The 16,104-nt window shown below is 35.7% G+C and overlaps 1 protein-coding gene across 18 annotated transcripts in view; it reads left to right on the top strand.

Moving 5' to 3' along the window:
* DZIP3 (DAZ interacting zinc finger protein 3) overlaps positions 1 to 16,104 on the top strand; it is a 97,568-nt gene that overhangs the window by 69,724 nt on the left and 11,740 nt on the right. For 16 of the 18 annotated variants that reach the window (XM_081797398.1, XM_081797361.1, XM_081797365.1 and 13 more), the window contains 6 exons: positions 327 to 386; positions 6,932 to 7,000; positions 9,673 to 9,769; positions 11,226 to 11,329; positions 12,850 to 12,937; positions 14,553 to 14,654. In XM_081797398.1, the coding sequence (XP_081653524.1) occupies positions 327 to 386; positions 6,932 to 7,000; positions 9,673 to 9,769; positions 11,226 to 11,329; positions 12,850 to 12,937; positions 14,553 to 14,654 (520 nt within the window). The remainder of the gene's footprint in view (positions 1 to 326; positions 387 to 6,931; positions 7,001 to 9,672; positions 9,770 to 11,225; positions 11,330 to 12,849; positions 12,938 to 14,552; positions 14,655 to 16,104) is intronic. The other 2 variants (XM_081797397.1, XM_081797392.1) reach the window with 1 other exon arrangement.

The raw sequence follows: 16,104 nt of genomic DNA, 5'->3' as shown, positions 1-16,104 counted from the left end.
TACCACCCCTTGGAAGCAAGTAGTGTGTTCCAACATGGCAGATAGCATAAACCAGATTTCCTTGCTGGGGTAGTATCAGCAGTACTGAGCATGCAGCTGGTCTCCCATTCCCCACCAGGCAGGTAGTGTTGTGGTTCCTCTGCCAGGATAGTGTCAATGTGATCCAGCAGCAAGCTAAGCCTCTACCTCTGCCCAGCATCAGTGAGACTTAGGGTAACCTGAGGTGGAACTGGTCAATACTAGGTATCACCTGTACTCTCCTCATGGGGAGCTGAGTTGCCACCCCTGGGGCTAGTTGGCACTCTCTTTTTCTCCCCTCTCCCCAGCTGGTGCCAGAGGGGCCCAACATGGATCTCCTGCTCTCCACCCTGTAGCAACAAAGCAATGTGAGTCAGCCCTCTGCTTTCTCCTTCCCTGGTGTCAGTAGGGCCCAACAGGAAGCTGATCTTACACTCTACTCAGAGGCAAAAAGCAGAATGAGTTGGTGCCCCACTTTCTTGGGAAATGTCAGTGGGACCAGGGAGGAACTGAACTTCTACACCACTCATCTGCATTGAGACAGAGTGTCAGTGTCCGATTTTGGTGGGATGTTGTTAGCAGGGCTGAATGGGAAGCTAAACATATACACTCAATACACGTTCACTCAGTCCTCACATTACACAGGGGGTCTTCCTGCTAAAAAAAAAAAAAAAAAAAAAAAAAAAAAGATTAAATCCAGAGTCTCATAATATCCAAAATACCTAGGTATACAAAGAACTAGGACAATCACAACATGAAAGAGAAAGACAGTCAACAAAGGACAACTTTAAGATGATTCAGATTTGAGAATTGTCTGACAAAGATTTTAAAGCAACCATCATAACAGTGCTTCAGCAACAAAATTGAATTCTCTTTAAACGAGAACCTAGGAAATCTTAGCAAAAAAATGTTATAATAAAGGATGGAAATTATAAAACTGAAAAATACAATAACTGAAAATCTTGCTGGATATAATCACTAATAAATTAAAGATGACAGAGGATTGAACCAGTGAATTTGAAGACAGATCAAAAGACATTACCTAATCTGAACAGCAGAGAGGAGATAAGACTAGGGAAAAGATTTAAAAAAAGACAGAGTCTCAGTGACCTGTGGGACAATAATAAAAGAGTTAAAGTTCTTACTAGAATCTCAGGAGGAGAGAAGAGAGATGGGGGGGTGGTTATTAAAAGAAATGAGATGAAATACATAAATTTACAAATTCAAGAAGCTAAGTGAATCCCAAATAGTATAAACCCAAAGAAGTCCATTCCAAGTCACATAACTAAACAGAAAACTAAAGACAAAAAATCTTGAAAGAACCAGAGAAAAAGAACACATGTGGGAACACAAATTCAAATGACATCGAATTTCTCATCTGAGACCATGGAGGCCAGAAGGAAGTGGCACATTATTTAAGTACTGGAAGAAAAAAACCTAAAAGAAAACAACAGAAAACAAGAATCTTGAATCCTATATCCAGCAAAAGTGTCCTTTAGGAAGAAGGGAAATAAAGACGAGTCTCATACAGGAAAAGTATAAGAATCTGTTGCTACCAAAGCTACCATTAAAGAATGGCTAAAAGAGGAGCACCTGGGTGGCTCAGTCGTTAAGCATCTGCCTTTGGCTCAGGCCCTGATCCCAGGGTCCTGGGATCGAGTCCCACATCGGGCTCCCCGCTCAGCGGGAAGCTTGCTTCTCCCTCTCCCACTCCCCCTGCTTGTGTTCCCTCTCTTGCTGTCTGTCTCTCTATCAAATAAATAAATAAAATCTTTAAAAATAAAAAGGGCTAAAAGGAAGATCTGTAAACATAAAGGAAATGATAATAGAAGCTTGGAACTTCAGAAAGGAAAGAACATCAGAATGAGTAAAGAGGAGGGTAAATAATAAGTCCATCCTATTTCTCATTAATTTCTTAAATCATACTTGGTGCTTGAATCAAAAATTATTAATACCATCTCTTGTGGAGTTTAACGTGTAGAGGAAATACAATTAAATTTTAAAAGTGTAGAGGGTAAAGGGACCTATGTGAAAGTAGGGAAAATATCAATACCAGTAGACTATACATATTGTAATACCAAGTGCAACCACTAAGAAAGCTAAAGAGAGAGAAAGAGATAAATTCGAATGCACTATAAATAAGTCAAGATGTAATCCTAAAAAATGGTCAAATAACCCACAAGACGGTAAGAAAAGAAAAACAGGAAACAAAAAAATAATGGCAAACTTAAGCCCTAACATCAATAATTACCTTACATGTAAGTGATTTAAATACATCAATTAAAAGACACTGGTAGAGTGGATTTCAAAAACAAAACAAAACTAATCCAACAATATGTTATTTACAAGAAACTTCAGTTTCATCAACATAGGTTGAAAATAAAAGGATGGTAAAATGTATACAATGTAAAAACATTAAAAAAGCAGGAATGGTTGTATTAATATCAGATAAAATGGACTTCAGAGCAAAAAACTACTGGAGACAAAGAGGGATGTTACATAATGATGACAGGATCAATCCACCAAGAAGACATAACAACCTAAAGGTGTATGTGCCCAACAACAGAGCCTCAAAATATATGAAGCAAAACTTGATAGAACTATAAGGAGAAATAGAAAAACCTGCAGTTATAGTTGGTAATTTCAGCACTGTATTCTCAGTAATTTTATAAAACTACTAGATAGAAAATCAAAGGTACAGAATTTCTACAATCCCATCAACCAGCAGAATTTAATCAATATTTATAGGACATGTCAACAGACAACAGCAGAATACACATGCTTTCAAGTGGCCATAAGAAACCATGATAGAACATATCCTGGCCCATAAAAACAACAAATTTAAAAGCAATGAAAGCATGCCAAGCATATACTCAGATCAAAATGGAGTCAAACTAGAAATCAATACCAGAAAGATAACAGGAAAATCTCCAAACTACACAGCACTTCTAATTAATCCATGGGTCAAAAAAGATTTGAAGGGAAATAAAAATATGTTGAACTGAATTAACATTAAAATACAATGTATCAAAATTTGTGGGACACAGCTGAAGTAGTTCTTTGAAGATTTATAGCACTAACTGTACACATTTGAAAAGAGTTGAAAAAGTCTCAATCTAATCTAAGCTCCCTCCTCAAGAATCCAGAGGAAAAAAAGCAAAATAATTTAAAACAAGCAGATGGAATTAATAAAGGTTAGAAGTAATGAAATTGCAAACAGAAAAACAATAAAGAAAATCCATGAAACAAAGAGCTGTTTCTTTGAAAATATCAATAAAATTGACAGACCTCTACCAAAACAAACAAAAAGGAGATACATATACCACCTGATGGTATGAAATGAAATGAAGGAGTGAAAACACAGCAGACCCTGCAGATAGAGAATTATGCTGAGTGAAAAAAGTCAATCCCCAAAGCTTATATACCGTATGATTTCATTCCTATAACATTCTTGAGATGGCAGAATTTCAAAAATTTTAACATGACAAAATCATAAAAATGGAAAACAGATTAGTGATCCAAGGTTAGGAGGAGGAAATGGGAATGGGAGCAAAATGAGGTATTGTGATAAAACTGTTCAGTGTCTTGACTGTTATCATTATCAACATCCTGGTTAATATACTATAGTTCTATAAGACATTAACATTGAGGGAACATGAGCAGAGGGTACATGGGATCTCTCGGTATTATTTCTTACACCTGCATATGAATCTATGATTATCTCAAAAGTTTAATGTTTTGTGTGTGTTTTTTTTGTTTTGTTTTGTTTTTTAAGTACAGTTACTCCTCAACACGGGTTTGAACTATGTGGGTCTGCTTATATGCAGATTTTTTTGATAAATATAATATAGTACCATAAATGTATTTTTCTTTTATGATCTTAGTAATATTTTCTTTCACTTCGTTGTAAGAATACAGTATATAATACATATAATAGACAAAACATATATAATTTGACTATATTATCAGTAAGGCTTCTTTCTGGTCAACAGTAAGCTATTAGTAGTTAAGCTTTTGGGGAATCAAAAGTTATATAAAGATTTTCATCTGCATTTGCTGGGGGTAGGCATCAGTGTCCCTAACCCCTATGTTGTTCAAGGCCAACTGTACGTATAAATAACTGTCAAATGGCGCCATACTTAATAGGGATTTTGTAGGGTAAAAAGAGTACTGATGATTGTTGTGGCAAGGAAGAACTTCATTGAAGACAATATTGAACCTTGCCTATGTAGGTTGAGATTGGAAAAAACACAGAGCATTTAGGCTGAGAGGAAACATGAGCGAGCATGGTATGTGTTCTCATATAGCTTTTAAGCCTTTGTTCAATTCACTTGAACATGTCTCGAGTATATGATAAAAATGTAAATATTTTTAAATTGTAAAATGTTGATTTCTTTTACTTTATGGTGTTTATTAGGAAGCAAAAAAAAAATCTTTTTTTCTTTGGCCTATTTCAGTGTCACTCCTACAGTAAATGTTTGCTGATGATAATTGAAGAATTAACAAAGAAGATTTATATAATAGCAACATATTTTGAACAAATTACAATAAGCACTTAATAAATGTAAATTACTGTCAATAAAATTCATATAATAAACTTGATATCTAGCCAGAGTAAGCTTGAGAACTTAGATCTTTCAGAAAAGAATGTCTAATCCTATCCTCATGTTATTCAAGAGAAAAATAAGACTAAGAAGTTGTGACTGCCTGAACATATATAGCTGTTTCCTATCCAAGCTGGATAAGAACTATGCCTACCTTATCCTCTATTATTTAAGAATCCAGGTCTTCTGAATTCCCCACTGCCTCTGTCAGCTCTTTATTGCCCACTCTTAACTATAGCTAGGTAAAATATTAAAGTAATGGAAGCATTCAAAGGAAAGGAGGATGTCAACTTAAAAAGTCTTACTACCTCCTTTTCAAATCTCTCTATATCCTCCTGCATACCATAGTAACAAAGCTTGTCTTTCCTCTTCTTTACTTGAGAACATGATCTCTTTTGTGTAGAAACAGACCTGGTTTCTTTTCATTCCATTTTCAGTTCAATAGAACATTGATGAACAGACACTTCTCCAAAGAAGACATACAAATGGCTAACAGACACATGAAAAAATGTTCATCATCATTAGCCATCAGGGAAATTCAAATCAAAACCACATTGAGATACCACTTTACACCAGTTAGAATGGCAAAAATTGACAAGGCAAGGAACAACAAATGTTGGAGAGGTTGTGGAGAAAAGGGAACCCTCTTACACTGTTGGTGGGAATGCAAGTTGGTACACCCACTTTGGAAAACTGTGGAAGTGCCTCAAAAAATTAAAAATAGAGCCACCCTGTGACTCAGCAATTGCTTGCACTCCTGGGTATTTACCCCAAAGACACAGATGTAGTGAAAAGAAGGGCCATATGCACCCCAATGTTCATAGCAGCAATGTCCGCAATAGCCAAACTGTGGAAAGAGCCAAAATGCCCTTCAGTAGATGAATGGATAAAGAAGATGTGGTCCATATCTACAATGGAATATTACTCAGCCATCAAAAAGGATGAATACCCAACTTTTAAATCAACATGGATGGGACTGGAGGAGATTATGCTAAGTGAAATAAGTTAAGCAGAGAAAGTCAATTATATGGTTGTACTTATTTGTGGAACATAAGGAATAGCATTAGGAGAAGGAAGGGAAAAATGAAGGGGGTGAAATCGGAGGGAGAGACAAACCATGAGAGACTATGGACTCTGAGAAACAAACTGAGGGTTTTAAAGGGGAGGGGGGTGAGGGGATGGGTTAGCCCAGTGATGGGTATTAAGGAGGGTACGTACTGCATGGAGCACTGGGTGTTATACGAAAACAATGAATCATGGATCACTACATCAAAAACTAATGATGTATGGTGAACCCAACATAACAAAATTAAAAAAAAAAATCTTTTAAATCTAAAAAAAAAAAACATTGTCTCTATAGCTTCTAAGAAGCTTGGAGTAAAGGTGAGTGGGTAATCTCTGAAATCTAATAGTAAGCAATCTAGCCAACATTTAAAGTCATTGTTTTAAGGTTATCATTCCAATAATTTATATTAACTCAAATTCCTGTGTATCCCAAGTGTCTGAACATAGCAAAACTTAAAGAGAAATGTGCTTTTGCTGTAAACTCCTTCATGTTATAGCAAATTAATGGGTCAGTGTAAAAACTTAGTTGTGAGGAGATATATAGCAGCACAAGGAAGGAACATCAGAAATGGTTTGTGAACATATATCAAAGAAAAAGTACTACTTTGCACTTCTCTCAGTAGCTTTTTGCATATTAATTTTTAAAACAATCACAGGTTATGTTTTCTGATTTATATAAAATTTTTAACCAGTCTTCCCATGATTAGGTCATGTCAGTGCCTCCCCAGTTATAATTTACTATTTTAATTAAAATTCTTAATTGCACACAGCCTCATTACTTCTATATTTAATATCTGATTTCTTTCAGACCTTAACCCTTTAATAGTTTATATGACTTGATATAATAACTTTGTAAGAAAAGTTTTGAAGTTCTCAATCCTACCACAGGCCTAGGAAATCAGAACATACCATCTGTGTTTTCTTGTGGGTAAACTAAAGTACAAAGGACTAAAGATATTTTTCTAAGTCTTTGAACTGGGGATACAAGTTCTCTTTGGCTTCTAATTAATGGGGTTAGAACTTAGTATTTACCTTCTTGGGGAAGTCAGTAAATCAGACATCAGGAAAAAAAAAAAAAAAAGATAAATTCCAGAAGGACTAGGTATAGGAGACTAATTATTTTCAGGCTCAATATTTGTGGCCCAAAATGGTTATACTTAGTCCCTCCTAGCTACAAGGGGAGCTGTTCTGACTGTATTAATGACAAATAATTTCTAATATTTATCACTTTCATCTTTCCTTAGATTACAGCGTCAGAGCCATGCTAAAGATAATGAAATCAAGAATCTTAAAGAGCAACTTTCCATGAAAAGGTACAAACTTAGCTGTTGCTTTGGTTGAGTATACATCTCTGAAACTCTAGGTATATTCATTCAGCATGTTCTGGCCAGGGTAGCCATATAATTTATTATCCAAACTGGTGTACTTTTGAGCATCAAATTGAGCATTAATAATTAGACTGGGACAATAGTTACAAACTGGAATTGTCCTAGGCAAATTGATGGGGGGGTATGTTCACTTTAACTCTGCCCTAGAAAACTGCTGGGAGAGATTAGATCGGCAAAGTCATGGTCCCACAACAAGCGAGGCAGGGACCAGAGCTTATGTGTTCTTAACTCTTTGCCCTAATCAATACTGCTAAGTGTGACTGATTTATGAAATTGGCTGAGTTTTATTCTGATTCACATATTTTTGCCTATAGGTAATTTTTTAATAACTTTTTTGAGATCTAATTCATATAGCATAAAACTCAGTGTGTTAAATTATACAATTCATTGGCTTTTAGGATATTCATAGAGGTATACAGCCATCACCTCTGTCTGGCTCCAGAACATTTTTATCACCCTAAAGATATCCTGGTTCCAGGGGAACCTGGGTAGCTCAGTCGTTAAGCATCTGTCTTCAGCTCAGGTCATGATCCCAGAGTGCTGGGATCGAGCCCCACGTCGGGCTCCCTGCTCCACGGGAAGCCTGCTTCTCCCTCTCCCACTCCCCCTGCTTGTATTCCCTCTCTCGCTGTCTCTCTCTGTCAAATAAATAAATAAAAATCTTAAAAAAAAAAAAAAAGAAATCCTGGTTCCATTAGAAGGCATTCCTCATTCTCCCCTCCCCTAGCTTCTGGCAATCATTCATTTATTATTTGTCCCAGTGGATTTGCTTATTCCAGACATTTCATATAAATGTAATCATGTAAGTACCCTCTTGTGATTAACTTCTTACTATATTGTATGTCCATATTGTAGCATATCTCAGTATACATTCCTTTTTATAGGTAAATAATATTCCATTGTATAAATACACCACAATTTATCTTTTCATCAGTTGATGGACATTTGATTTGTTTCCATTTTTTCACTATTATGAATAATGCTATTATGAACATTTGTAAGCATATTTTTGTATGAGCATAAGGTTTTCAGTTCTCTTGGGTGTATACCTAAGAGTGGGATTGCTGAGACATGCAGTAAACTCTGTTTAACTTTTTGAGGAACTACCAAACTTTTCCAAGTGACTGCACATCTTACAGTCCCACCAGCAATGGATGTGGGTTCTGATTTCTCCACCTCCTCACAAATACTTGTTGGATTACGTGTCTTTATTTTACCCATTGTAGTGGATGTGAAATAGTAGATCATTGTGGTTTTGATTTGCATTTTCCTAATGATTTATTATGTTGAACATCTTTTTGAGTACTTATTGGCTATTTATGTATCTCCTTGGAGAAATGTCTATTCAGATCCTTTGGCCATTTTTTAAATTGGGTTCTTTGTCTTCTGTTTAGTTTTCAGAGTTCTATGCATGTGGATACAAGTCCTTTATCAGATACATGATTTGCAAATATTATCTTCTATTCTGTGGGTTGTCTTTTTACTTTCTTGATGATGTCCTTTAAAGCACAAAAGTTTTTAATTTTGATGGAGTCTAATTTATTTTTTTCTCTTGTTCTCATAAGCAATTATGCAGCAGTATTCAATGGCATAATAAGTCCTCTTGGTTGAATTAATATATGTCCTTGAATATTTTTTTCCCTCAAGACACTCTGGCCATAGTGGTATTAACAATATATTGTTTTATCAAACTTCTCATAAATGTTTGTCAAGTATGCAAGCATCCAAGTGTTTCTAATAAAACATTGAGGATAGCTTTTGTACAAGTCCCTGTTACAATATTATATTTCCAATCAGTTGTTTCCTTTAAAGACATAATTTGGTTTGTATGCCCTAAAGTTAGGGCCTCAGGTGTAGGAAGCTGAAATGGGATAGGAAAAAGAGAGACCTGATAGGTAACCTTTCTCTATAATGTCCTTCATAAATACTGTCCTTATCATCTCCCTCTCTCATTTTTAAGCTGTAGGATTTGTTTTCATTCTAAGGTGTTGAATGTGAGCTGAGATACTGAGATAACCAGTGCAACATTTTAATGCAGTAATTTAGCTTTAATGCAGCGAGGGCAGGGATGATAAAAACCTTTGTAGTTGCTATTTCGGGGATACAGAAAGGCTTGTAGAAACTTTATGAGAAATTTAATGGTAATAGCTAATATTTATTTAATACTTAATATGTACTAAACACAAAATGTTTTTATGTATATTATCTGAATGTGTTTTCGCAACAGCTCTTTGAGGTCAATAATACAGTGTTCTTCATTTTCACATGTAAAGAAACTGAGATACAGAGAAGTTAAGGAATTTGCCCAAGGTTTCACATTTATTAAGTTTCAGAACTCAGATTCATCCTCAGATAACTTTATTTCAAAGCCAAGTTTTAAATCCTAGCCCTTACATTGACAACTTTAAAACATACTCTTGGTAGTAAAAGATAACAGTAAGGGTTAAGTAATGTCTTCTCTTGCTTTTATATGCTGTAAACTTTTACAAGAAATTTCTTACTCACTGAATAGCTTGAATCTTTCTCCCTCCTGAATAAGGGGGAAAAGTCTGTCCTTGCTGCAATGTTGCTGACTCTTTAATGATCATATATTTCAGATCTCAGTGGGAAATGGAGAAGCATAATCTGGAAAGCACAATTAAAACATACTTAAACAAACTGAATGCAGAAACTAGCAGAGCTTTAACAGCTGAGGTAAAAAAAAAAAAAAAAGAGAGAGAAATGGGGTTGGGGAGGGAAGTTTTGCTTGTGTACTAGTATACTAAAGAACTGAAAAAAGACTGTTCTAAATGAACAGAAATAAGTCATCTTAGGACCAGCCAGAAGAACATAGCTTCAACTTTTGTGCTTTTTTTGACTCATTGGAATTTTGTACATGATTACTTCAGTGTTGATGATCTTATGTTGTTTTTCCCCAAATGACTTCAGGAAATTGGTCTGCTTCAGTATGTATAGCAAATACATACATTTTGGGAAAATTCTCATGAAGCCAGGTCACTAAGCCAGATTTCTAAGAATAACATTTTACTGCTGGAGAGGACATCTCCTTTCTTTGTTACTTTCTACATAGATCTTCCCAAAGCACATACACATCATACACTCCCAATTTCAAAAACCAACTTACTTTCTAGACCCCCAGAATATCATCCAGTTTCTTCTAAGCTAACTAAGAACACCACAGCCAGGGTCTCTTCCAAAAGATATATGATTATGTATGTAATTTTTACTTATAGATAACCAAACTTGATATACAATAAGATTCAAATTTTTAGAGAGCTCACTAACATTAAAAGGATTATATAAACCTTCCCACATCTGTCATGGGTAAGCTGTATTCTTTAGCACAATGCTTGGGAATCCAGAGGTCAACAATCAAGGAATGATACCTGAACCAAAAATCCCTGGAGATTAGTAAAATGCAAGCTATAACTGAAAAACAAAACCCTCAGATTACGTTAAGAGCTCAAGTTTGTATATTTTGTGTCTCACTACTTTTAGTCAGAACATTTCTTTCTACTTCCAGTATTAATTTTAGAAACACTTAATGCTGTCCAAGAATATAATCTATTTTCAGCAAATATTGAGTGATTAGTGAGAAAAAACAGGCCAAGTGAGCATGCAACAGTAATGGTGCAGAATAAATTCCTGCTATGGGGAGACAGACTCGATGACCTCCCAAGGCCCATTTAGGTGGTCCTCCTGGCGTGGTCTGATTATTTTCTTACCCCTTCATCAATTAAAAAAAAAAAAAAGCAAATAGCAGGACTTCTGGGAGTGTTCTTAAACTTTACTGAATATTAGAGTTACCTGAGAACTTTTAAAAATCCCACTCCTCAGGCAGCACTTGGTATCAATTAAATTAGAATCTCTGGGACCAAGGCATCTTTTTTTAAAGAGTCTGAGATGATACCAGGGTATGTTCAAGTTTGAAAACTAATGTTCTGGAATGTTTACTAACCCAGTAACCATTGAGTAAAAAAGAATTGTAGAATTAATCAGAGTTTTTACAATGTATTATGGCTGGTCAGGAAGCTCAGGTGCTGGAAGAGATTGAAAAATAGCTTCAACTTTCCTTGAAATGATTGAGAAAAGGATGTGTTCATTTACAAGGGCATCTTCAACTTCTTTGTCTTTCTCTCAAAATTTGTAGGTGTATTTCTTACAGTGTCGTAGAGATTTTGGTTTGCTTCATCTAGAGCAGACTGAAAAGGAATGCCTCAGTCAGCTTGCCAGGGTGACTCACATGGCGGCAAGGTACCATTTCCCTCTTCCTTAATGCGTCTTCATCTCAGAGATACAAGTGGCTTTAAGGCTGAACAGAATCTGTGTTTTACATGTATGACATCAGAGTCTTTGAAGTGGACAAACCCTTATTTTTTCTAAACTTCCAAAGTCATTTAGTCACTTTGCTGCTTTTACTTGGTTGCTTCTGCGGAAGCACTGAAGTCTACTGAGTACAGTAATAGCTGCGGACAGATTTTTCCCTTTCTCTGTAGTGAAGTAGATAAAAAATCTCAGAAACATGCATGAAGCCCAGATATTTACAAAACAGGGTGGATTCTAAGTGGAAAACCTTTTTCTAATTAATTTCTCTTCTAATGCTTGATTTTTAAATACAAAAGGGAAAAATCAGTATTAACACCTAAAATCATATGGTAAAGGCAGTTTCTTGCTGTGTTATAATAAATGTGATTTTCAAATATCAGGCAGGTTGCATGAGATTATCCTTAAATTTATAATTTTATATCTTCATACTGAATTAATTAAATTAGAATTTCTGGGACCAAGGCATCATTATTTTTTAATGATTATCATTTTAATGATCATCATTATTCTTCAATTCTAAAGAATCAGAATCTCTGATGTTTAGCAAGATTCCCAGGATATACTGATGTGCATTCAGGTCCGGGAAGCACTGTTGTAAGTGATCAGTCTATCTTTGCTTGCTAGAGGGAGAAGGGGCACTATAAACTAAAATATTACCAAGCCTCTTTGTATAAGATGATCTCAGTGATAACTTGTTCTGCTCTTTTAAAGCTGGTGTGCTGGGTGATACTGGGGTGGGGATGTTATAACGGGGCCTTTTGAAAGGCCTCATGAAATCTCTCTTCTAGAGATGGCAGACCTTAAACACCTCAAAGCTGTTCCTACTTAAGTCATTTGGTGGGCATGTTTGGCAGAGCTGCTGTGTTTGTGCAATTTAGGCACTGCATAGAGGCAACAATCTAATTGATCCTTGCAGAAGAGGTACTTCTTTCTGATTTGCCCTCCCATAAGGAATATCTTTTTCTAATTTGCAGAAGAGCTGATAGGCCAGCCACAGCCCTGTGTTGTTAGGGTTATGGTGAAGATAGTCCAAAACCTGCTTCCAAGAGGAGTCAGCATCTTTGAGAATGCTCCTGCATTGGATGGCTAGGGCACTTTCTCTGTTTGACCTTCTCTGCCTCCTTACTTCAGTGGAGGGATTCCTGTGTAAAGGTTTTATATGTCCTAAAAAAAATATTATCAGGATAGAAGAACACTTGATGTTCTGGAAGCAGAAGTTATATTTGCTCTTGAAAAAAGAAATCTTATATGTTCCCAGTCTTTGTTTTATTTTTAATAACAAACCCTTCCATACAACTTTGTGCCAATTTGAGGTAATTGTTGGTGATGGAGGTAATTTTGTTTTATGTTATTTACATATATGCTAAAGAATATAATGGAAATTTTTGGAGACCTATGTGGTATATAAAAAGAAAGAACTTTCTCTTGTGTCTCCTTTCCTACACCAGCAATCTGGAATCACTTCAATTAAAGGCTGCAGTAGAGAGTTGGAATGCCATCGTAACAGATGTTAGAAACAAGATTGCGTTTCTCAGGGTAAGTGGTGAAGTATCTCTGGAGTAAATTAACTGAATGTTGTAGGTGGTATATACTTAAAGAAAACATCTAACAACAATTACTGGAGAAATTTAGGGAAGAACCTGTTTTTTTCAGTTACTAAAGTTTATGCCTTTTTAAGGTTTGAGATCAATTATTTCCATGCTTCACACCTAATTTTCCAAATTCCAAAGGTGATGCTGCTCTAGTCAAAAATAAGTGTTGTAACTTGGTCTGAGTAATTATGTATTTATAAAATTAAAAGGAAGATCGAGCAGACCTGCATTAGTTTTCAATCTTAAACTTTTATATAATTTTTTCAGAATACAAAATAATAAATTATTCATTATTGGTTTAATAAAATTAGGACTGCTTAAGGTAATCTAAAGAGGTAACCCATTAAATATTTATTAATTTCTTCATTTGGCTTTAGGATATTTCTGTATTTATATCTTAAAGTAAATATATATCTTAAAGTCACCCGGGTGGCTCAGTCAGTTAAGCATCTGCCTTCGGCTTAGGTCATGATCTTAGGGTCCTGAGATCAAGCCCCATATCGGGCTTCCTGCTCAGCGGGGAGCCTGCTTTTCTTTCTCCCTCTCCCTCTGTTTCTTCCCCCTGCTCATGTGCATGCTCTCTCTCTCTCAAATAAATAAATAATAAAATCTTTAAAAAAAAAAAAAAGTAAATATATAATGTTCGTTGTTTTGTGATTTCACAACACTGCTACTAAAATAATGACATTTAATTGTGACCGCTGTCTCAAAGCGTTACCTTCTTTTCTAGCTTTTCCACTGGTGGTCTTGACTGTTTCCCTCCCAGACTCTTTCTTATTCAGTCTTTAGTGATGCTTAGCACTTATGGTGGGTTTATTCAGAGTTCTGGCCTGCCCCTTGTTCTCCGTCCTTGTTTTCTTTCAAGGACATGTCTTCTGTGGGGAGTTTCTAAATGTTTTGTTTCTTAAGCATTTCTTTTTCAGTCTCTGTGGGCTGTTTACAAAACAATACTGTAAAGTAAAATGGGGACAGTGCCAAAAAATGTTGAAAGCATGTTGTTAAGTTTCAGTGATTGGAATCATACTTTTGGCAAAATCCAAGAGAATAAAACAAAGGTATATGTGGTACTGAAGAAAGCTAGAGGTATAACTTTGAAATAAACAAAATATGGGTATTTAGTGAATATTCCCTAAAATTTCTCCTCCAGTGAACATTTGCAAGTAGCTCAACTCTTGGTTACAAATACTTTTTTCCCATATTTATCAGCCCGTATATTACTTATAGCTTCTTGAATCTTTAGATGCTATTCACTTTATATGATTGGTTCCCAATTTGGGTCTGAAAATTATGGAAATACTGAGGAATTATCGCAGGGTCTGTGAATTATGTCTCTTTGTATCTTGCCAACGAACAGATACTTCTAAAGATACAACTATTTACGTTTGAGGATAGTGTGTTATAGAATTATTTTTATGTCAAAAACTGTTATGTTTGTTATTCCTGACATAATAGGTTGAGAATAACTATGTTTTATTATTAAAAACTACAGCAAGTGTTCCCATATGCTATTTCTTTGAAGTTGATTTTGCTCTAAAATACTGTTTCTCTTCTTCTACTAGACACAGTACAATGAACAAATTAACAAGGTGAAGCAAGGGTTTGCCTTGAGTACCCTGCCTCCAATCCAACTTCCTCCGCCACCACCTAGTCCTGAGATACTGGTAAGAAATAATGACATTTTGAAAAATTGCCATCTTTATCTTGAAATGGTAAGGGCTATAAAACAGTGAATATTCAGTATGTTTAATGTGTGTTCGAAATAGAATAGGCACATGTTGTGCATATTGTTTGTAATTACGTCCATTCTTGCTGTATTATCTTCAGATGCTATAACTAGTTGGCTGGCTTAGCTGAGGCCAGGGCATAGGTGTATCACTGGATTTTAGTGATGCATTTGGTATGTAAAGAGGTAATGTATTCTCATTTTATCCTGTAAGTATCACCTGCAGTGTGGGAGAAAACTGATGAATATGCAGAATTACCAAGCGCTCCAGTTACCCCAGTGACTAAAACATCTCAGTATAGTACCCAGCTGGCTAAACTTCACCCCTCACTTCTACTTTTGACATTCTTTTCCTTAACTTTTATCTTCTATTCTACGTTTAACAGCTTCCATTGATGCCTCTTCCCTACTTATTGCTGGGAATCAGTGAGCCTCAACCAGATACCTTTCTGTTACACTATTTATGTTATCCTTCTGGGAAACTTAGTACCTTAATCCAGTAAATTCAGACAGCTTTCCAAGAACTTTTAGGATAGAATCATTAGGTGATAATTTTAATTATCAGAACAGATCTGGGAATAGGAAAAGGAGAAAGATGTGAGATCTTTAGCAGCAAATCACTTTTCGCCATCAGTACTTCTGCTTGTAGTAGAACTTTGAAAATGTTATTTCTGTAAATAGTTGAGTGTATCAGAACTTAAAAATTATGTGAATTGTGTGGAGTTACACTGTGTTTCAAAAGCAGAATTCGAAACTAAAAGCATTATATGCTATACACCATGGTCTTTAGAATGCAGTATTGCCTATTGTATTTTTGGTCAGTTCAGTTTTTATAGGAGCACTACATTATGGACATTATTATTCTAAGCTTGGAACTTTATCATAGCCAACTACCCTGATAAGGAATGTATTACGTAAATGATGGAGAAGTCCAAAGAGTCTCCGTAGTTCTACAGGAAAAGTAACACATATTCTGGTACAATTTCTAGAAACCCTGTGCCTTCAGCCCATATTCAAACTACTGCCTTTTGGCTGTAGTTAAACTCTCCCATGACTCTAAATATAAAATGGCTGTGGAGACTCAGAAGCCAGAAACAGAGATGTTTTTTAGAGTTTCTTGAAACCAGACCAGCAGAAGCTGTCTGATACCAGTGATAACTCCATAGCTGACATATGTAGTTAAACCTTGACCTCTGGATCATTACTTTGGCGGCTTTCTTATGTTTGATGGGGCTTACATGGGTTTAGTCAAGGGCAAAACCCACTGGCAGTTTGGCTCTGTGCATCCTTCTGCTAACATCTGAGAGGTACATCTTTTATGCTTCCTAACCAGAGTCACTGCTGTGCTTGAGCAAAGCTAACAGTTGTGTTAAAGTGCAGGCATCAGT

Source organism: Leptonychotes weddellii, chromosome 1, assembly GCF_054177405.1.
Source record: "Leptonychotes weddellii isolate Sample4059 chromosome 1, ASM5417740v2, whole genome shotgun sequence".
Lineage (NCBI taxonomy): Eukaryota > Metazoa > Chordata > Mammalia > Carnivora > Phocidae > Leptonychotes > Leptonychotes weddellii.
The sequence above is the reverse complement of the archived record's forward strand: the minus strand, read 5'-3'. Positions and strand labels throughout refer to the sequence as shown.